This window comes from Octopus sinensis, linkage group LG5 (genome assembly GCF_006345805.1).
Source record: "Octopus sinensis linkage group LG5, ASM634580v1, whole genome shotgun sequence".
Classification (NCBI taxonomy): Eukaryota; Metazoa; Mollusca; class Cephalopoda; order Octopoda; family Octopodidae; genus Octopus; species Octopus sinensis.
Window position 1 is genome coordinate 48,717,162 of NC_043001.1, and position 22,288 is coordinate 48,739,449.

At 36.5% G+C, this 22,288-nt stretch overlaps 1 protein-coding gene and 1 long non-coding RNA gene across 4 annotated transcripts in view; one reads left to right on the forward strand and one right to left on the reverse strand.

The window, feature by feature from the left end:
• Positions 1-21,723, reverse strand: part of LOC118763662 — a 28,619-nt gene extending 6,896 nt beyond the window's left edge. Inside the window, exon 1 of the long non-coding RNA XR_004999430.1 lies at positions 21,609-21,723. This is a non-coding gene — a long non-coding RNA (uncharacterized LOC118763662). The remainder of the gene's footprint in view (positions 1-21,608) is intronic.
• LOC115212038 overlaps positions 1-21,996 on the forward strand; it is a 198,650-nt gene extending 176,654 nt beyond the window's left edge. For all 3 annotated transcript variants that reach the window (XM_029780840.2, XM_029780841.2, XM_036503411.1), the window contains exon 3: positions 20,497-21,996. In XM_029780840.2, coding sequence (XP_029636700.1) covers positions 20,497-21,413 — 917 coding nt within the window. In that variant the 3' untranslated portion in view covers positions 21,414-21,996. The remainder of the gene's footprint in view (positions 1-20,496) is intronic.
• The last annotated feature ends 292 nt before the right edge of the window (positions 21,997-22,288 follow it).

The window sequence follows — 22,288 nt, forward strand, 5'->3', positions numbered from 1 at the left end:
TAAAATCAAATTTAACCCTTGCTATACCTATTGTGTTTATAGTCCTATGTGAGACATTAATCTGTTGTCCTTAGATATCAAGAAAGGTATGCAACACACAAATGTATCTAAATATATTATGTTCATGCTTATATATGATAAAAATGCACAAGCGTGGCTGTGTGATTAAGAAGATTGCTTCTCAACCACATGGTTTTTATGTTTCAATCCCATTGGGCAACAATCTACTTCATAAAATTCTCAGAACCATACAAACATGGTATAGTGGATGGTTGTTGTTGTTGGTGACGGTGGCATGTATATGCATGTATGTTGATGACTCCTTGCCATGACATTGCATGATAGATGAGTCACTGTCATACAACCAGTGTCGTTCTTTTCAAGTATTCTGTGTAAACATTCCTGGCCATTGGGCAGCAAGTGAAGGTTAGCAACAGGAAGGGCATCCTGCCATTGAAAATTTTCCCCAATAAAGAAGTGCTCTGTATTTTGTTCTTCAGGGTTGCATATTGCAATTGATACTAATTTCTTCTTACATGACAATCTGCATATGTTGCTAATTGTTGTTCTAATTTTGTTATTGTGGTACTGGAAAACCTGATCTGAATATTTGTTATGAATTATTACATTTCTTTTTTTATGTTTAACTGAAGAAACATGCTTTGTTAAATTGGTTTTATAACTTTATATTTCATCATGGCACACTATACAATATTTTATTCGTCATATTTGATTTCTCTATCCTAGTTTGAAAATTGTGGATCCAGTATCCAGAATCTAAACAAAAAAAATTGATTTTACTTTGACTACTTATTGTATAAATAGGTATAGTCTTAGACTAACAAAGATTTATTTAAAAGTATTTTGCTTAGACTTTTGCTTTGCTAACTATGCCCAAGGAACTTCTTTGTGGTTAGAAATAGCAGCCAGAGGCGATGAGATAGCAGAAACGTTAGCACGCCGGGCAAAAAGCTTAGCAGTATTTTGTCTGACTTTACATTCTTAGTTCGAATTCCACTGAGATCGACTTTGCCTTTCATCCTTTCGGGGTCGATTAAATAAGTACCAGTTACACACTGGGGTCGATATAATCGACTTAATCTGTTTGTCTGTCCTTGTTTGTCCTCTCTGTGTTTAGCCCCTTGTGGATAGTAAAGAAGCAGGTATTTCGTCTGTCTTTATGTTCTGAGTTCAAATTCCGCCATGGTCGACTTTGCCTTTTATCCTTTCGGGGTCGATGAAATAAGTACCAGTTACGCACTGGGGTCAATATAATCAACTTAATCCATTTGTCTGTCCTTGTTTGTCCCCTCTGTGTGTAGCCTCTTGTGGGCAGTAAAGAAATTAGAAATAGCAGCTAGATACACATCAATTCACAGGTTAAAAAAAGTTTACATTGAAAACAGTAGCCCCCTCTCCATATTATCTTTATGACAGTATGTTAGTGCTATTATAAATTTATTAATAAAACCTGCCATACACCATTACTGGTAAAGCCTATCTTTACAGTCAAGCATTTGCCAAAAAGTGCTTGAATGTCTATGTTTAATCCTGGATACAATCATTCTGTAACATATGTGAATACCATTACAATATATTAATTATTTATAATTATCAAAATATTTTAGCGTTTAAAATTGATATCAAACAATATTGAAATTTTTTATTGAATTCATGAAAAAAATATCCTAAAATATCAATAGACTTGTATAATGATTGCCTGAACAATTTTTTCAAAAGATGTAAAGTAATTGGTAGTGCTGTAGCAGCTATTGTAGGATGAAAACAGTGATAAATGATCAATAATGCCATAAATTTCAGCAGAAAGTAGGTTTGTGTAATTTCACCTAACTCGCTTTTCATAGTTTATGTATTACTTTTATGAACTACATCAGTGTATTTTTGTATCCAAGTCATTTAATTCTTTTGTAATTATAGTTTCTCGATGATTTATTTTTCCAAGATTGAGCATTCATAACACAATAACAATCAAAGTATTTAAGAATATGACAAAGCAAATTCCATTTAATGTGTATGAATTTTACTGATTGGCCAAAAATATTAATGTAAATTTTCAAATTGAATAGAATAGTGATAGATTGACACTCCTGAACATTTTAAGTTGCTCGAATTAAAAAATATAATTGCATGCAATCCTGAAAAGTAACGTAATCTGCAACCAAGCTTATATCTGTCTAGTCTTCCTTCAAATTCTGTTTCTTTTCTAACTTTTCTAAACTCCATATTGTATCTCATTTCCTTTTTTGCTTCCTTTTCATTTCTTTCTGCCTTTCTTTCCATCTTTAGTCTTTTTGTTTTTTCCATTCCATCTTCTTCTCTACCATCCTATTCTCTTCTTTTTTTTTATCCTTTTTTTTTATTCCAGTAAACTTCTATAACAACCTAAAACTGAATTATAGTTTTAAAAAATCTCACATGCAAATGAAATGACTCAACTGGTGTTATTAGGTTATTAGCTGAGTCACTCTTCATATTTTTGTTGTTAGCAGTGGTGCAGTGTCCTTGAATAAGTCATTTAACAGTTACTGCTTCATATACCTTCTCATGAACAAGAAAACATGCTACCTCAGACTACCTGTTCTTCAACAGCGCAAAACTAAAGCCTTTACAAAATTTACAAATGTTAAACTTGTCAATCTCTGATGATTAATCGTTTCTCATGATGACCCCATAAACAAAACTACATCTCAAAGAACAGGCTTTCTCTTCAAAGAGGAAACCACTTTGACTTTGAATATCTGCTATGTTTATACAAGATAAAACAGCACCTTTCATGGATAGTGTACAGCTTTGTTTATCTTTGATGAAACTGTAGCTACATAAACACAAACATTCTAGACCACAACTTAAGCAAAATCCATCTGACTGATTGGCAAATCTCCTTTCATCAATAACCACTGGCATACATAGGTATTGTGTCCTCCTTTTATGTCTTCTTTTGCTATTGCAACTCCTTCAGAGTTAAGAAACATCAATGTACTCCAATCCATATTATGCCATTCTTCACTTCTCATCAACTTTAAACACACATAGATATCATCTACAAACAAACTAGACACCTTTATGAGATCTGCTTTGCTTCCAGAAACAGGGACTTAGGAAACTTGCCATAAAAACCAAAATCTAAAATGACAACCTTATCTCCTTTAACAAGGACATAATCCCAGCATATATCAAAGACATATTCTTGCACTATGCCATCTCTACACACAAGTAATACACAACCTACACTAATGTGGCCAGATATATTCTGCTTCTAAGAATAGAATCAATGTGCTTCTAAGAAAAGAAACAACGTAATTGTCTTCCAATAGAATACAGCAAACTAGTGTACTTCAACAGTCCTAAGACAAAATCACTCCACAATCAAAGAAACATTGTTTTAGTACACTCTCTCACCTTCTCTACAAATGATTCTAAAGACAAAATTCTCAATACAATCTTCTAAGTTGGAAAGTCTAACCAATATTGAATTTATAGAAAGAAGACAGTGAGTGTAACCCACTTTCATCATCATAATTTAACATTCATTGTCCATGCTGGCAAGCTGGAAGGCTGTACCAGACTCCAGTCTGATTTGGCATGGTTTCTATGGTTGGATGCTCTTCCTAATGCCCGAAAGGAATACAAATGCTTTCTTTATCAAGACGCATCCCAATCTTTGTCTTGAGTGAAACATTCTCTTCACAACCATATAGTTACAGGTTTAATTCCACTACATAGCACTTAGGGCAAGTGTCTTCTTCCATAACCTTTGGTTGGCCAAGATCTTATTAGTGGATCTTGTAGACATAAATTGTGTGAAAACCTATTTTCAAATGCATGTTTGCACACACACACCCAAACATGCGCTGTCATCATTATCATTTAACATTCCTGTTCCATACTGGTATGAGTTGGTCAGTTTGACAGGAGAAACTGATGTGTCCAAGGACAGCATTGTATGCTACTGTCTTCTTTGACAAGATTTCTATGGCTGGATACCCTTCCTAATGCCAACTGCTTGGCAGTACATACTGGTTGTTGTTTTTTTTTCTCCCCACATGACGTCAGCACAAGAGAGGTTTCCATGTAGCTTGCAAAACTATGAACCCTCTGCGGAGTAGCATTATGCTAGGATATCAGGGTTTTAAATATGAGAGAAGGAGCCAGAGCAGAAAGGTTTCATGCTCTAGAGAAGCTACATAGCTACTCACATTTTAGAAGGGACAGTTAGAGTGGTGATCATGATGGATCTTGAAAAAGATTAAAATAGTGGTGATAAGGTGTCAGGGTGGACCAGAATTAATTCTGTTAGAATTTTAAGAGAAATGTTATAAATTTGTGTTTGAATTCTCTAAGAATCAAAACAGATTTAACTTTGTAAAATTACTGCTTTTCCTGAAGTACTGAGTTCTTTATTTCATTTTTGTAAACCTTATTCTTATGGACAAATGCAATGAACTATGCCTGTGCACACATTCATACACACACACACTGACTCATGGATGCATTGCATTTATGAAAATTGTGGAGTTCTATGGCATGAAATGCATTTCTCTTTGAGTTCTGTGCTCAGTAACTTCCACTTGTAACAGAACTCCACATTACAAAAATGTTTTCTGGAACTCACCAATTCCGTAGCAAAAAGGATGTGTATGTATATACATGTGCATATATTTTCCCATTTTATATATCAATGAAGGAAGTAAACAACCACAAAAAAATGCAAGTGTTCATCAAATAAAGTCCTTTGTGGTGTTTGTTCGACACCAATTTACTAACACTCCCGTGTGATATACCCCAGAAGACCAGTGATTGGCCCATAAAAACACACTAATTGCAATATATATATTTAATATAATATATATATATATATATATATACTCTTTTACTTGTTTCAGTCATTTGACTGTGGCCATGCTGGAGCACCACCTTAGTTGAACAAATCGACCCCAGTACTTATTCTTTGTAAGCCTAGTACTTATTTTATCAGTCTATTTTGCCAGACCACTAAGTTATGGGGACATAAACACATCAGCATCGGTTGTCAAGTGATGTTAGTAGGACAAACACACACATATATACATACATACGACGGACTTCATTCAGTTTCCGTCTACCAAATCCACTCACAAGGCATTGGTCAGCCTGAAGCTATAGTAGAAGACACTTACTCAAGGTGACATGCTGTGGGACTGAACCCGGAACCATGTGGTTGGTAAGCAAGCTACTTGCCACACAGCCACTCCTTCACCTATCTAAAATGAATTTTGTGCCATGAAAGTTAAATAAAAATATCTGATAGTGTGGATTTTGATAAGGAAGCACTAATGGATTTTAATGAATATTACTATACCTAGAGACCATAAATACTGCCCAAAAGGAATTTAAAGATATTTGTTAAGTACTTCCAACTTAGGTTAGTGTTCTCAAGAATGTGGAGATAACAAGCATAATATCAATAATAGGCTCTAGGCTTAATTTACCAATAGTTTCCACTCTACTTCAAACAACTTCAAATAAAAATAAGCATCAACTTCAGAACAAAATCTACATTGCTTGGAACTGTTAATATTGAAAGAAAAGCACTTTCTGTCTGAAGTCTTCGGAACTGGTTGGAAAGAAACATTGTTTTCGTAATCTAGTAAGTCAATCAACACGTACATGGTCTATACAGACACAAAGAGATACTACTACTACTACTACTACTGCTGCTGCTGCTACTGCTGCCACCACCGATAATAGTAAAATACCAACAACAACAGCAGTCTGTGGAGGCATAATGGCCCAGTGGTTCGGGCAGTGGACTCACGGTCGTAAGAATGCGGTTTCGATTCCTGGTCTGAGCATTGTAAGTGTTTATTGAGCAAAAACACCTAAGCTCCACAAGGCTCTGGCAGGGGAGTGTGGTGAACCCCACTGTACGCTTTCACCACAACTTTCTCTCACTCTTTCTTCCCACTTCTGCTACAAAGCAGAGGAACCATGGTGTGACCCACTATGGTGTGGTAAACTTTCAGACCCTAGTCTAGATTGCGAATCCTCTGTACCCCAGGATGGTTCAGCTCTCCACCCATTAAAAGCCACCGTTTACGGAATGAGGATAACAACATAGCTTTCATGCCCATGCAACTGCCAGTCTATCACGTGTGGTGGGTGGATCTTCAAGTTGCCACACACATTCTTAGTAGCTTAGAGTAGGCTCAAATTAGAGATTATTCTTTGTGGCTAATGGCATGAGTCTTGATTGGAAGAAGAAGAAGAAGAAAACAGCAGCCTTTTCTACAATTGATACAAGGCTTGAAGTATTTTAGGAGAGTGGGGAGGCTAGTAGATTATATTAACCCCAGTACTTAACTGGTACATACTTTATCGACCCCAAATGGATGAAAGGCAAAGTCAACCTAATAATAGTAATACTTTATACAATAGGCACAAGGTCTGAAATTTAGGGGCAAGAAGTTAGCCGATTACATCAACCCCATTGCTTAGCTGGTACCTACTTTATTGTCCACATAAGACTGAAAGGCAACGTCAACCTTGGCTAAATTTGAACTCAAAATGTAAAGACAAACAATATACTACTAAGCATTTTGTCTGGCTAATGATTCTGCAAGATTGCTTCCATAATAATATTAATAATCATCATCATCATCATCATCATCATCATCGTTTAACGTCCGTTTTCCGCGCTAGCACGGGTTGGACGGTTCGACCGGGGTCTGGGAAGCCAGGGGCCGCTCCAGGCTCCAGTCTGATCTGGCAGTTTCTACGGCTGGATGCCCTTCCTAACGCCAACCACTCCGTGAGTGGAGTGGGTGCTTTTTACGTGCCACCTGCACAGGGGCCGGGGGGTCCGGCATCGGTCACGATCGGTTCGAGCTTTTAACGTGCCAGCGGCACGGGGGCAACGGGATCCGGGGTACTTTGAATGGGTAGGGGGTATGTGGAATTGCTGCAGAAAGCAGCCCGGGTCTTTGCAGTCACAGCATATCTCCAGAGATCTCGGTCCTTCGCCATTGCCTCAGTGAGGCCCAATGCTCTGAGGTCATGCTTGACTACCTCATCCCATGTCTTCCTGGGTCTACCTCTCCCCCTGATACCTTCAACTGTTTGGGAGTGGCACTTCTTCACACATCTCTCTTCATCCATCCTCAGCACATGACCATACCATCGCAAGCATCGCTCTTGCACACCACATCTGATGCTTCTTATATCCAGCATTTCTCTCAGGATGCTTACACTCTGTCTTGCGTGCACACTGACACTACACATCCAGCGGATCATGCTAGCTTCATTTCTTTCAAGTCTACGCATGTCCTCTGCAGTCACAGCCCATGTTTCATTACCGTGAAGCATGGCAGTTCGCACACATGCATCATACAATCTACCTTTCGTTCTGAGGGAGAGACCTTTTGTTGTCAGTAGGGGTAGGAGCTTTCTGAACTTAGCCCAGGCTATTCGTATTCTAGTGGTGGGTTTCACAAATTGATACAAGGCCAGAAATTTTGGGGTAGGGTATAAGTCAGTTACATCGACCCTAGTGTTCAACTGGTACTTATTTTATCAACTCCGAAAGGATCATAGGCAGTCAGCCTTGGTAGAATTTGAACTCAGAATATAAAGATAGATGAAATTCCTTAAGCATTTTGTCTAGCATGCTGACAATTGTGTGAGCTCACTGCCTTAATCATGATAAGGATTATAATAATCCTTTCTACTATAGGCACAAGTTTTGTAAGGAGGGAGCTAGTTGATTACATCAACCCCATTGTGTAACTGCTACTTATTTCATCAACCCTGAAAGGATGAAAAGCAAAGTCAACCTTAGCAGAATTTGAATTCAGAATATAAGGACAAAGTGCTGCTAAGCATTTTGCCTGGCATACTAACAATTCTGCCAGCTTACCACCTCAATGATCATGTTCATCATCATAATAATAATCCTTTCTATTACAGGCAGGAGGCCCAAAATTTGGAGGAGGGCATAGTCGATTACACCAACCCAGTACTCAACTAGTACTTATTTTATTGACCCTGAAATAATCTTTTCTACTCTAGGCACAAGACCCAAAATTTTTGGGTAGGGAGCAAGTCGATTAGATTTACCCCAGTATGCAACTGGTACTTAATTTATTGACCCCCAAAAGGATGAAAGGCAAAGTCCACCTCAGCGGAATTTGAACTTGGAACGTCACGATGGATGAAATACTGCTAAGCATTTTGCCTGGTATGCTAATGATACTGCCTTAAAAATAATGATGATGGTTATAATAAATAATAATAATAATAATAATAATAATAATAGTAATAATAATTATGATGCTTTTTACTATAGACAAAAGGCCTGAGATTTTGGTGTGAGGATGTAAGTCTGCATTGATCCCATTGCTTGACTGGTATATATTTCATCAACCCTAGGAAAATGAAAGGCTAATTGATCTCAGTGGAGTTTGATCTCAAAAGATAGAAATGTCACTAAAAACTTTGACCAGTATAATAATAATAATAATAATTGTATAAAAGATAGTGGGTAAGGCCAAAACAATGTGAAGTAAATCACAAGAAAACAAATATGTGAATTAATGTAGACTTACCTTGTATTCAATATTTCGGAGTTATAACCCCATTTTCAAGAACATTCATCAATTTCATAACCCCAAAATATTGAATACAAGGTAAGTTCACATTAATTCACATATTTGTTTTCTTATGATTTACCTTGCATTTACTTTGCATCTTTCTCTTGTATCACAGAATAGATCTTCTGCTTGGTCAGGAGGGCACCTATATCTATAGGTGATTACATAGATACCTAAAACAATTAGTAAAAACATGATGCATGCTACCAAGTTGTACTAGTTTGTGAGTTGCTTATATGTTACATTGCTAGCTTCAATTACACCTATAGGTTAAAATATATAAATACATTTTAGAAACTTTTTTCACCATTTAGTGAAAAGGGCAATGGCAACATGCAAAGCCCTTTACTTTTCAGAGTCTCTAAGATTGGTGAGAAGGAAAGTTTTCTTCATTGAAGCTAGAAATATAGTCTGGTTATTTGCAGTGGAATGAATTCTGTTAAAGGCACCAAAAGACCAAGGTATGATTTTAAACCAGGTTTAAATGTATTAAGTCTAAAACACCTTAACAATTCTATTAGTCCACTACCCCGGACTAGTACCTTATTTTATAAACTTTAAAAGCACGAAAGGCAAAGTTGACTTCATTGGGATTTGAACTTGGTGCATAGAGAGTTAGAAAGAAACATTAATGCATTTTGTTCTAATCTGTAACAATTTTGCTAATTCACAGCAATACACCAAAATATATTTTCCTCTAAAGTGTGCCATAATAGATTTTCTGGTAGGTCATCATTGTTGGTGACATTGGCATTTTAATGTTCACTTTTCCATGCTTGTATGAGTTGGACAGAATTTGGTGAGGCAGATTTTCAGTAGCCAGATGCACTTCCTGTCACCAACCTTCACCTGTTTCTAAGTCAGATAATATTCCTTATGATCAGAAATGTTTCACATAAGAATTGGAAATGAAGGACACTGCTTGCATGTCAGTAAAATTTGTTTATGACTATCATGTGAAGTCACAGCAAGGAGACAGAAACATACAAACACACACACACACACACACACGTCTCTTATGTTTTACTTGTTTCAGTCTGCAACCATCCTGGGGCACTGTTTTGAAGAATTTTTAGTCAAATGAATCAACCCTAGGAATTTTTTTTAAAGTTTAAGCCTGGTACTTATTTTATCGGTCTTTTACCAAACTGCCAAGTTATGGAGACATAAACACAAAGTCACACACACACATATATGACATGCTTCTTTCAGTTTCCGTCTACCAAATTCACTTATAAGGCTTTGGACGACCCGAGTCTATAGTGGAAGACACTTGCCCAAGGTGCCATACAGTGGGACTGAACCTGGAACCATGTAGTTGGGAAGCAAGCTCCTTAACACACAGCCACACCTGATATATTCTTTTATACATTTCAGCCTAAAGGTTGTGGCTATGCTGGAGCACAAATATATAAGACGGTTTTGGAATCACTGTTTTAGGGTATGGGATATTTCGGTATGTAAAACAATGGTACTCAAGCTGACATACCCAGGCTGAACAGGAATTAAATAATAACTAGAGGAAAAGGACCAAAAGTACACAATACACATATCTTAGGAAATAATGCAAAATAACTTGCTGGAACAGGCTTGAGTGTGTGGTTAAGCAGTTCACTTCACATGCATGTAGTCTCAGGTTCAGTCCCACTTTGTGGCATTTTGAGCAAAAATCTTTTATGATAGTCTTAGATTGACCAGTGCCTTGCAAATGAACTTGGTAGATAGAATCTGTGTGAAAGTCCTTTGTGTGTGAGTTTATGCATCTGTTTTTATGTCTGTCTTGGTGTAAACACTGAAAAGAAAAATCTGATTTTTAAATTTGGTAGTGGGACAAATAGTGATTGCTAAAATAATTATCAGGTACAATGGACTACAAACCTTCTGGGTGGTGTTCCTGCATGGCTACACTCAAAATAATTTTTGTCCATTTCTCTTATTAATGGCTTCAAATTTTGGCACAAGGCTAGCAACTTTGAGGGAACAGTTAGTCAACCCTAGACCTCAACTGATAATTTATTTTATCATCCCTGTAAGGAAGAAAGCTAAATTGATCTCAGCAGAATTTGAACTGAGAACATCATTTGGCTTAGTTTCATTAAATGCAACTACAACTCAACACCTGGAATATTTGCTTATAAAACTGTAAAAAAAAGACTTCCTTTGAATTAACCTTCTAACTTATCAGACTCAATTTTATGAGTTTTAAATTTTATTTAAATTTCTTTTTTATTTCTGCAAATATTTTTGTAAACAAACAGAATATATAATATATTCATAGACATGAGTAAACAGGATAAAATATAAAGTGTATTTCATAGATAAGAATGTAAACAATAAGAAAATAAAAGTGTCTTTATAGTTAAATATGTAAACAGGCAGAATATATATATATAAATATATATATATGTGTTTGTATATGCATTTGTATGTGTGTGTGTGTATACATATATATATATATATATATATATGATTTATATACTGAACTAAATATACTAAATATAATGTGACAGTTATTCGGTAGCCATGATAAAACTCCGAGTTTCGGATGTTGGGGCGGAAGCCCATGCCGCCATCACTTCAGTTATCCGGCCATCAAAAAAATGCAGATAACTGAAGAGATGGCGGCATGGGTTTCCGCCCCGACATCCAAAAATCGGAGTTTTATCATGGCTACCGAATAATTGTCACATATGTTTACAGATAAATTCCTCTATTTACATAATATCGAGGTCTCTTTCATTCTTTTGTTGTCTTACCATTTCTATCAATATATATATATATATATATATATATATATATATATATAAAGTATCTTCTTTGTGGTAATTTCGAAGTATTTTGGTGAAAAATTTTTTACAACAAACTGGGAAAATTACCTTTGAACTTGTACATATTAGTGATAATTTCAACTTTTATCCCAAAATAGAAATAAATTTAATTATCCTGTTATTCTGTTGGCCACTTACAATAGTTAAGAAGAAAAAAACATTTACTAATCTTCGTGTCAGTTAACCCTTTTGTTACTATATTTCTGACCAAAATACACCCCTCATGAGTTTCAATTAAATTCTAAAATAATCATGAATCTAGGCTTGTTTCATTAAATAACTGTAACTTTTTCACTTATCAACACATTAATGTGATATTTGGAACATAATTAAAGAAAGGGTTCTTAATCAATTCTATTGCATAACTTTTTTCTCAAAGTGACTTTAATTACAGGTAAATCCAAGTAAATTGAGCAAAAGGTAAAAATATTAAAATTTTAAATTGAGCAAAAGGTAAAAATATTAAAATTTTGTTTAAACATCACCATAGAAAATAAATCATCAGGTAATGTTCAAATGGGTATGCAACAAAATTTTGATAAAAAAAAATTGTGCACATCACTAGATCATCAGTTGAATTTAATGCACAACAGGTGTACCATAAAGGTGGAATAAACTGAAATACTGGAATCCACCGTAAGTTTGACCGAACTAAAGAAATCGGTCAAAAAATAATATACGGCCCTGGTTATGGTATGGAAGTGATAAATTCCAGACCACATCGTTCCCTAGGCCATGCTGACTAACATTATTTTCCCTGTATAAAAACTAAATCCACGCAGTACCCAGTATTTGCTTCACAAATTTTCCAAACTTTGAACCCCCATTTTGTGTTTGTTTACATTCTGCGTAAGTTTGTTTCTGCATTGATCGCTTCAAACAATAACTTCCAGACCACATCATACCCTAAGCCATGCTGACTAACATTAGTTTCCCTGTATAAAAACTAAATCCACAACAGTACCCAGTATTTGTTTCACAAATTTTCCAATTCGGAATCAATGCTTGATAACATGAAACTCCTATCCATTTTCAAAATTGTAGAAAAATCGATGCTGAAAAAAATGTGGTAAAAAATCTCCCAAAATTCAGGGAATTAAAATTACATGTTGATCGTTGTACAAAACTGTAGATGAACTGTTTACGAAGTATAATCACATGTTTTCACGAATGTACTAAAGAGATTTGCTCTGATATTCTCATTTAAATATGAATAGGTAAATTCGGGCAGCTTTGGGCGGTTTGGTCACATTAACCAAAATTTTTTTCGGGCGGCTTTGGGCGGTTTGGTAACGAAAGGGTTAATAGATAGATGGACAATTGTCAAATATATTTAGCAAAATGTGAAATTGAAGTGTTTGTTATTCTTTATTCAGTTGTTCACATGGAAATTAGATTCTCATTAAAGGTTGAATGGGGGCACATGACTTATTGGTTAGGGTGTTAAAATCATGATTGTGGTTTTGATTCCTGGACCAAGGGAAACGTTGTGTTCTTGAGCAAACACTTCATGTTGCTTCAGTTCACTTAGCTGGCAAAAACGAGTGATCCTGAAACTGACTGGCGTCCTATCCAAGGAGAAGATATATGTACCATGGAAACTGAGAAACTGGCCTATGAGTCTGTATGACTTGGGAAGGATCTTTATCTCTTATCTTATTATTCACAGTTGAGTATCCTTCTTATCCTTAACGAGAAAATAGCCATTGTAAAGTTAAGGGCAAAGAGAAGAAATGTGATAGGACCATTATTAAGGTAGATAGATATATTAAACCAATAATGATTATATCCTTCTGGCTTGTGGTGGTGGGGAAACTAGTTACTCGTTTTCTCTTATATGCTTTTATGTATTTCATTCATTGGAGTGTGGCCATGCAGGAGCACCATCCTGAAGGTTTGTAGTCCATTACACCTGGTACTTATTTTAGCAATTGCTATTTGTCCTATTGCCTAGTTACAAAACATGGATTTATCTTTGTAGTGTTTACACAAAGACAGGCTTAGAAACATGCATACACACACTCACACGCAAGGGACTTCCACACAGATTCCATTTACCAAGTTCATTTGCAAGGCATTGGTCAATCTAAGACTATCATAAAAGACTTTTGCTCAAAGTGCCACAAAATGGGACTGAACCTGGGACTGAACCAACATATACCAACAATGATGTAATGATTGTTGGTATATGTTGTGAATGTTGTTTTTACCTGTTGTCATATCACTGTCACCTGTCCAGGTAGGTTGAACACAAGTAAGTTGATTACATGTAGATGTTTTCACATATATTTACAAACATATCAATTCCCGGGCATTGATTTCCTGTCTCAGAGTTGAATTTTTACCAATAGTTTCTGCTTGTGAAGTGAACTGCTTAACCACATACCCAAGCCTGTTTCTGCAAGTTACTTTGCATTATTTCTTAAGATGTGTAATGTGTACTTTTGGTCCTTTTCCTCTAGTTATTGTTTAACTCCGTTTCAGCCTTGTTGGATTGAGCAAACTTACGATGGAAGGCATTTCAGTCATGACCACCCCATCCTTTTTTAGACACATTTTATCTACAGCTACCCAAAGCCCCTTTACAAACCACAACATCCAGTCCTTTTCTCACCATATTTTTTTACTTTTAACCATTCAAGAACATTAATGATAACAAATGAAGCTGAAACACCCCCAAAGAAACCATGGGGCATGGAACTTTATTTCAAATCAAACCAATTAATGCAAAATAATAATTTCGCAACATATCTATGTCCTTTACTTTTATAAAACAACAGAATTCAATTTGAGAAAGATTTGGTTGCTATTTCTAGCAGGTCAAATGGCCATGTAGAGTCACATGTTCTTTTTTATGCAGTGATGGTGGGTATTGTGTTTGTATTTGCTTATTGTATTAGTTGCACTGTCTTTTTATTGTTACGAGTAATTTTTTCAATTCTTGTAGTGTTATGTCTCTAACTCTTCCAGTCCATTATTAGAAATCAGAGATTTTGATGGAATCCAGTTAGTTCAGTATATAAATCATAAAAATATAATTATTGCAGGAATTTGGATAAAACTTGGTGGTATGATGTAATGATTGTTGGTATATGTTGTGAATGTTGTTTTTACCTGTTGTCATATCACTGTCACCTGTCCAGGTAGGTTGAACACAAGTAAGTTGATTACATGTAGATGTTTTCACATATATTTACAAACATATCAATTCCCGGGCATTGATTTCCTGTCTCAGAGTTGAATTTTTACCAATAGTTTCTGTAACTTGGAACCAGTACAGCTATCATCAGAGAAAGTATTCTGAGATATGCCTTCATCTTCTCCATTAATGAATGGTTTGCATGTCAATAAACTGCAAAAACGAAGAATATAAGCAGCAACACCGAACATGCAGAATATAAAGCTGCTATTGCAACATCCATTATCATCATCGTTAATGTTTAATGTCCGTTTGCCATGCTAGCATGGGTTGGACAGCCTGACAGGAACTGATAAGGTCAGAGCACCAGTTTCCATAATCTCTTTTGGCTTGGTTTCTACGGCTGGATGCCTTTCCTAACACCAACCACTTTACAGTGTGTACTGGCTCTTTTTAAGTGGCACCACCACCCACAACAATTTCACAGCCTAGTGGACAGTGAGTTGGCACCTTGGTTTTAGGATCTCAATTCTGTTGTGGTTGGCAGGCTTTCTTGAATACAGAAATGTGTGTCATCTCCATAGGATTTAGCATTTCAAGATAAACCTTCAATACTTCATCCCATGTCTTCCTGGGTCTCCCTCTTCCAACAAGGATATTAATAAAGCCAATATAAACACAATATCAATACCATTTATGGCAACAATTACAACTGGATGGGTGGGTAGGTGGATGGTTCTCTGTTATTTGATAATGACAGTTTAGTTGTTCAATCTATAGAACCACCATTTTGTTGAATTACTGTTTAACCCTTTCGTTACTATATTTCTAATCAAAATACACCCCTCATGAGTTTCAATTAAATTCTAAAATAATCATGAATTTAGGCTTGCTTCATTAAATAACTGTAACTTTTTTACTTATCAACATATTAATGTGATATTTGGAGCATAATTAAAGAAAGGGTTCTTAATCAATTCTATTACATAACTTTTGTCTCAAAGTGACTTTAATTACAGGTAAATCCAGGTAAATTGAGCAAAAAGTAAAAATATTAAACTTTTGTTTAAACATCGCCATAGAAAATGAATCATCAGCTAATATTCAAATGGGTATGCAACAAAATTTTGATAAAGAAAAATTGTGCACATCACTAGATCATCAGTTGTATTTAATGCACAACAGGTGTACCATAAAGGTGGAATAAACTGAAATACTGGAATACACCGCAAGTTTGACCGAACTAAAGAAATCGGTCAAAATATAATATACGGCCCTAGTTATGGTATGGAAGGGGTAAATTCCAGACCACATCATTCCCTAGGCCATGCTGACTAACATAATTTTCCCTGTATAAAAACTAAATCCACGCAGTACCCAGTATTTGCTTCACAAATTTTCCAAACTTTGATCCCCCATTGTGTGTTTGTTTACAATCTGCGAAACCATTTGCTTCCACAGTGATCGCTCCAAACAAGCATGCTGAAAAAAATAAAGTCTAATGGTTTCGCTTCCTAAGAAAGACTATAGATAAACTATCTCCTCAGAAAAATTGCTAATAAAAACATTTTTAAAGTGTTTTACTTCATTCTGATGTAAAATCGTCTTTGCTGTCGCCATTCTTCGGAATCACTGCTTTCAGTTTCGGATACCGAAATATCCTATTCATTCTCGTACAGCACGTGCTTTTTATCTCATTCATTCTTTCTCCCTATTTTCCATTGAAAAAGCTTTAAATTCGTAATCAATGCTTGATAACATGAAACTCCAATCCATTTTCAAAGTTGAAGAAAAATCGATGCCGAAAAAAATGTGGAAAAAAATCTCCCAAAATTCACTGAGTTCAGATATCAGGTCAAGCAATGTCGGATACTATAAGCCGACTATTTACAAAGTGAAATCACGTATTTTTACAAATGTACCAACGAGAATTGGGTTCAAATTTACATTTAAATAACAATAGGTTCTCTCGACTGGGTTGGTATTATGAACCAAAACATTTTTCGGCCGGGTTAGTCACGAAAGGGTTAATTGACTGAGCCTTCCACTGACCTATGTACCCTTAACCCCTTTGCTTGTCCTGTGTATCTCAGGATAAACTGATCATATTTCCCTGGCATTGATACATCATATATGAGATGCAGATTCCTAATTTTTTTCAACCACCAGAGTAACTTTGGACTTATGAAAGGAAAATTTTATATTACTCAGAACATGTTAAGCAAGGGCTAACTATAGGTCTGAAAGTAAGTATGGATGTTTAGGTCAAACTTATGAAACTGCTTTGGACAGGCAAATGGTATTAGCCTGTTACAGAGTATTTGACATGGCTCATGTATATACCTTATGGTCTCATTGCTCATTCTGGCAAATTTCTTCAAGATTGTATTGGCGTCCTTTCTGTCTCGGGAGACAATGGAGTTGTGCATGTTTTTTTTTTTTTGTTTTTTTTCAGTCTAGTCCGGCTTTTATATTTCATGTCCTGATACATTTCCTGCTGTGGCTGTGTAGTCCTATCCTGGACAAACACTCCCCCTGGCAGGTACCGCAAATGTAGCGAAGACTGTTCCTGGCTGGTTGTAGTACCATAGTCTCTTGTTTACGTCTCTTCCTTTCTTTCCATTTTTCCTCTCTCTCTCTGTCACTCTTTTGTATTCCTTCTTTTACTGTACGTCGCCATTCTCCACGGTTGCCGGCAACTGCCTCCCAACCACTAATATTGATGTTGCAGGCCTTCATATCCCTTTTGCAAACATCCCTGTAACGTAAGATCGGTCTACCCACAGACCTAGTACCCCTAGCAAGCTCTCCGTAGAGTATGTCCTTGGGGATTCTGCCATCTTTCATACGGCTAACATGCCCAAGCCATCTCATACGTCTTTGTGTGAGGAGTGCAAACATGCTTGGTATTCCTGCTTGCCTGAGGACATCTTTGTTGGGGATATGATTCTGCCATTTGATGCGGAGGATTTTTCGGAGGCAGCGCAGGTGAAAGATGTTTAGGCGACGCTCTTGGCATGTGTATAGCATCCAGGTCTCACTTCCATACAGTAGAGTGCTGAGTACACATGCCTGGTAGATTTTCATTTTCGTGGTCTTGGTCAGCTTATTGTTGTCCCAAGCCCGTTTGGAGAGTTGGGCCATCGCAGCAGCTGCCTTGCCAATGCATATATTGAGCTCAGCATCAAGGGATAGGTTGTAGGTGACGGTAGAGCCCAGATAGGTAAACTTCTCCACCTCTTGTAATCTGTGGTCTCCAATATGTATGTTTGGGATGTTCGATGTAGCCTGGCCCATGATGTTGGTCTTCTTAAGGCTGATAGCTAAGCCAAAGTCGTTACATGCTTGCTCAAAACAGTTAATGAGCCTTTGGAGGGCTTCTTCTGTGTGTGTTACCAGAGCGGCATCATCAGCAAATAACATCTCCTTGATCAGGACGTTTCTGATTTTGGTCTTGGCACGCAAGTGCAAGAGATTGAACAGTTTCCCGTCACTTCTACTGTGCAGAAACACTCCATCATCTGATGTCTGAAAGGCATGTGAAAGTAAGAGTGAGAAGAAGATGCCAAACAATGTAGGAGCGAGGACACAGCCTTGCTTTACCCCGTTTTTTATTTGGAAGGCAGCTGATGTTGAACCGTTGTGCTGTATGGCGCCTTGCATGTCATCATGGAAAGACTTGATGATCCTCAACAGCTTTGGTGGACATCCGATTTTTTGGAGCAGGAGGAAGAGGCCTGTTCTGCTTACCGAGTCAAAAGCCTTTGTTAGATCAATGAAGGCCATATATAATGGCATTTTCTGCTCTCTGGACTTCTCTTGAAGTTGGCGTATGGAGAATATCATATCGATAGTTGATCTGCTTCTTCTAAAGCCACACTGTGATTCCGGATAGATTCTTCAAGATAGATCTCTTCAAGATTATGTTGATGAAAATAACTGAATGACTTTTGCTTCTACATTCAAGGTTTTGCCAGGTGTGCATCACTAATGCAGTGATCAATTACATAACCACACCACTCCTGCTCAAAATTGATAATCCTGATATAAATTCCAGATAGAATAACTTGAATCACCGATTATTTTTAAGTCCAAGCTCTCTTTCTCTAATTAAATCATTAATGAATATTAATAAATTAGATATCATTTATCAAAATATCCCTGAATTCTAACTCACCACTTGACGTATTATTTGCCATGATGCTTGAAAATCAAAAGAAGAAAATAATCTAAGAAACTGAATAAACTTTAAAAGAACAACAAAAAAAACCCCAAAACACTGACATATGGTGTAAACAGAAAGTCTTTTGATCGAAAGTTCTTTCTAAACTGAGGCTAAACTAGTTCTTGACTTTGGGCCCCAAACAATATTGCTTCATGAATTTCTGCTATGTGCAGTTTCAAAGCTTAATTACTTGTAGTACAAGACTCTTAAGAGTTAATGTTGTTGTGTTTGAGATCTTGGGTTTGATTCAACTGTGTAGCATCTTGAGCAAGTGTCATTTTCTATAACCTTTGTTCAGTTCATAGCTTGTGAGTGAAATTAGGTAGATGGAAATTATAAAGAAACTTATAAGATGGGTTTTTACCTGTAAATTCAAAAATACAGCCCTGTCACTCACTGTGTCTTGCTGATTCTTTCTGAGAATTACATTAAGGGTCTACACATCTGTGAAATGCTCAGCCAATTAAGCATTAATTTAATAAGATGGTGTAGTGACACCATCTTGGAAATCTCCAGCACGCATGCGCAGGGTTGGAGTCTTCCAGGAGGCCTGCTGGAAGTTCCTTCATGCGCATGCGCAGAAAACTAGCATAGCAAAATTCTCTGGTATCACCCTCTTGGACGCCAGCAGCTAAACAAGACAGTTGTGTCTGCATCAGCTCTCTCAAGCTGCTACCTCATAGTGCCTCTCCGCTATGCTTGAATGGACAGGATTAACTCACTCCATTTGTCTACTGCCGATAAGCTCTTAGGCTGCCAATTCGCCCAGAAGAAGGAAGTGTTTATATTGCAAATCAAGAAATAAATATTTATACTGTTGAAGTTAATCAGAAGTCTTGACTCTTTCTTCGATTAATATTTTTTGTAAAGGATGCCAGCTGCACCCATCGTGTGCGGGGATCTCTCATCCTGTTACAATGGTATTTCCATTAATCAAACAACTGAATCCTCATTGCCAAATGACTGAGAACCATCAAACTATCCAATTTTGATTGTTGTTATGAATAACATTGATGTTGTTATTGTTGCAATGGCAACCTTGATATTCTATGTGTTTGGTGTTGCTATATATATATGTTTTTAATATCCATTTTTTTTAGTGTTTGTTTTTGTCACTATGCCCCCTCATGAGCCAACATTGAACAAGTAGACTTACGAACTAAGACACTCAAATTTTGTTCATTCTATTTTTTTCCCTTTTACTGTTCAGCGAGTGTTCATCTAGGATTTCATCATCTCATGTGACCTCTCTTTTTGTTAAAGAGTGTGATTTGAGATCTGATTGCTATTTTTAGCAAATTGAGTGATAGCATAGAACAGGATTAGGGAATGTTTTAATATCAGAGGTGAATTGTAAGTGCATGGAAAGCTGTCGGAATAGTTAAGTTGAACTTCAAAATTATACCACAAACACTGTATGATACAAAATTAGTTTAAACATTTGTAAAATCACTTAAATAATATCTTCTGTCATTTTGTATCTCATAAGAATAGTTCTGTCTTCTTTGCTATTGAAATATCAATTTGCACATCATAAAAATTAAAAGTTTTACTTCAGTTGTTTATTGTCATAGTTTCTTTAAAGCTATTTTTAATAATTCTAATGCATTTTTTCTTTTACCAATGCTTACTTTTGTTTTTCTTTCTTTGTATTTTCAGCCAAATATCAAAACGAGAGTTTGGAGTTGCCAATTTTAAGTCCTTCGATGATGTCACAGCGAGGCAAACGGAAGTCTAGTAGTATTGACAACATAACTCCATCAACAAGTGTCTCACAAGATCTTGACTCTGCCGACCAAAACAATGACTACCCAAATGAAAAGAAAATGAAGCCGTCCTCGTCATCAAGGGATGAAATGGAAAGCAAATCTCCCAGTGACATTCGCCTATATATGGAGAATACATTTGATGTCCGTCGATCCTTCATTACTATTGAAGCACCAACTATTGCCATGATTAAGGAAACCTACCCATGTTTGTTCATTGACAAGGAGTTGCTCGTTGAGTTTCAGCGTGTTACAGATTTGGATATTGACCATACCATCCAAGAATATTGTGTCAAATATGCCAGTGGCATTATTGATCTTTCTCGTAACTACCCGGGATCCAGTGGCATTTTACAACAAGCCAGTGAAGTCAAAGAAGAGAACGTTGCTCTAAGACAGTATTGGGACATGGTCACTGCACTCTGCCTTTTACCAATGCTTATGCGAGAAAATCTCACAGAAATGGTCTATGAGATAGGGAGCATGGAAGAGCCTGACCCTAAAGGTCGAATTGTACCTATGCTCCTCTCAAAAGGTCCTATTTTCAAAAGCGACGAGTTCTTCCTTGTTGCTGAAGAACAGATTGTCCAAGAATTTGAAGAGTTCACCATTGCATTTGCAGCCCTTTTCTCTGCATATTGGGTGTTTAATATGCAATACCCTAGAACTCTAACCAACACTTACAACTTCATCCAAAAAGGTATCCTGCACATTCGCGATTCTTATCCTATTCCTCCAGTCAGCAAACAGTTGGTGCAACGGCTGCAGAAGTGGGGTCGAGTTACTGATGGCAAAGCAAAAAGACGATAAAAATGCTGAGTGGGGGGAAACAATACTAAAGTGTGGGGATGGGGGGGGTACAGTATGAATGAAGAACCATATTATTCTAAATGTAAAAAAAAAAAGAGAAAAAAAATTAATAACATATCTGAAGAGTTGCAATAAGACTAAGAAAACAATAACCACAATTCTTCTCTCTCCCTCTCTTTTTCTCCTCTCTCTCACTCTTTTTCTCTGGCTCTCTTTCTCACTCTACATATATTTTTCATATATACTTTCTCTGTCTTAGATAATGAACATCTTCAGAAAAGAACCTACAGTTTGAGGAACTAAGAGAAAGAGTTGCTATACTCCAAACTGATTTTAAAACAACAATTCAAAGGAATTTAACCAAATCTAACTTTTTCCTCTGAATTTATTTTTATTTCTCTTTGTTTCTCTCTCTATTTCTCTCTCTCTCTCTATCTCTCCTCTCTCCCTCTCATCTCAAAAGAAAAGCAAATTATCCTGGTTCTTTTTTTTCTTTGTTTTTCTTCTTGTTCTTGTCATGATAACGTGATACTTTTGGTATTATAGACTTGGTAATAATATCGCACACAACCCTGGTAATAATCTCATGGCCTTGTTATTATTTTCACAGCCCTGGTGAATACTATAGAGCCTTTGTATATAATGTCACTAACTGCCTAGTTAAATATCACACAGCCTAAAGTGGTATCATGGCGTTGTTGGTTAATGTTGTCTGTTGATAATATCGAGATATCGGTAATGTCAGAATATTGATAATGCCTTATAGTCTCGATAATATCATTGTCATAGTGATATTGTGGTCATCTTAATATTGCACAGCCTAGAGGGCAGTGAGTTGGCAAAAATAGTAGAGCATTTGGACTATATGTTGTAGA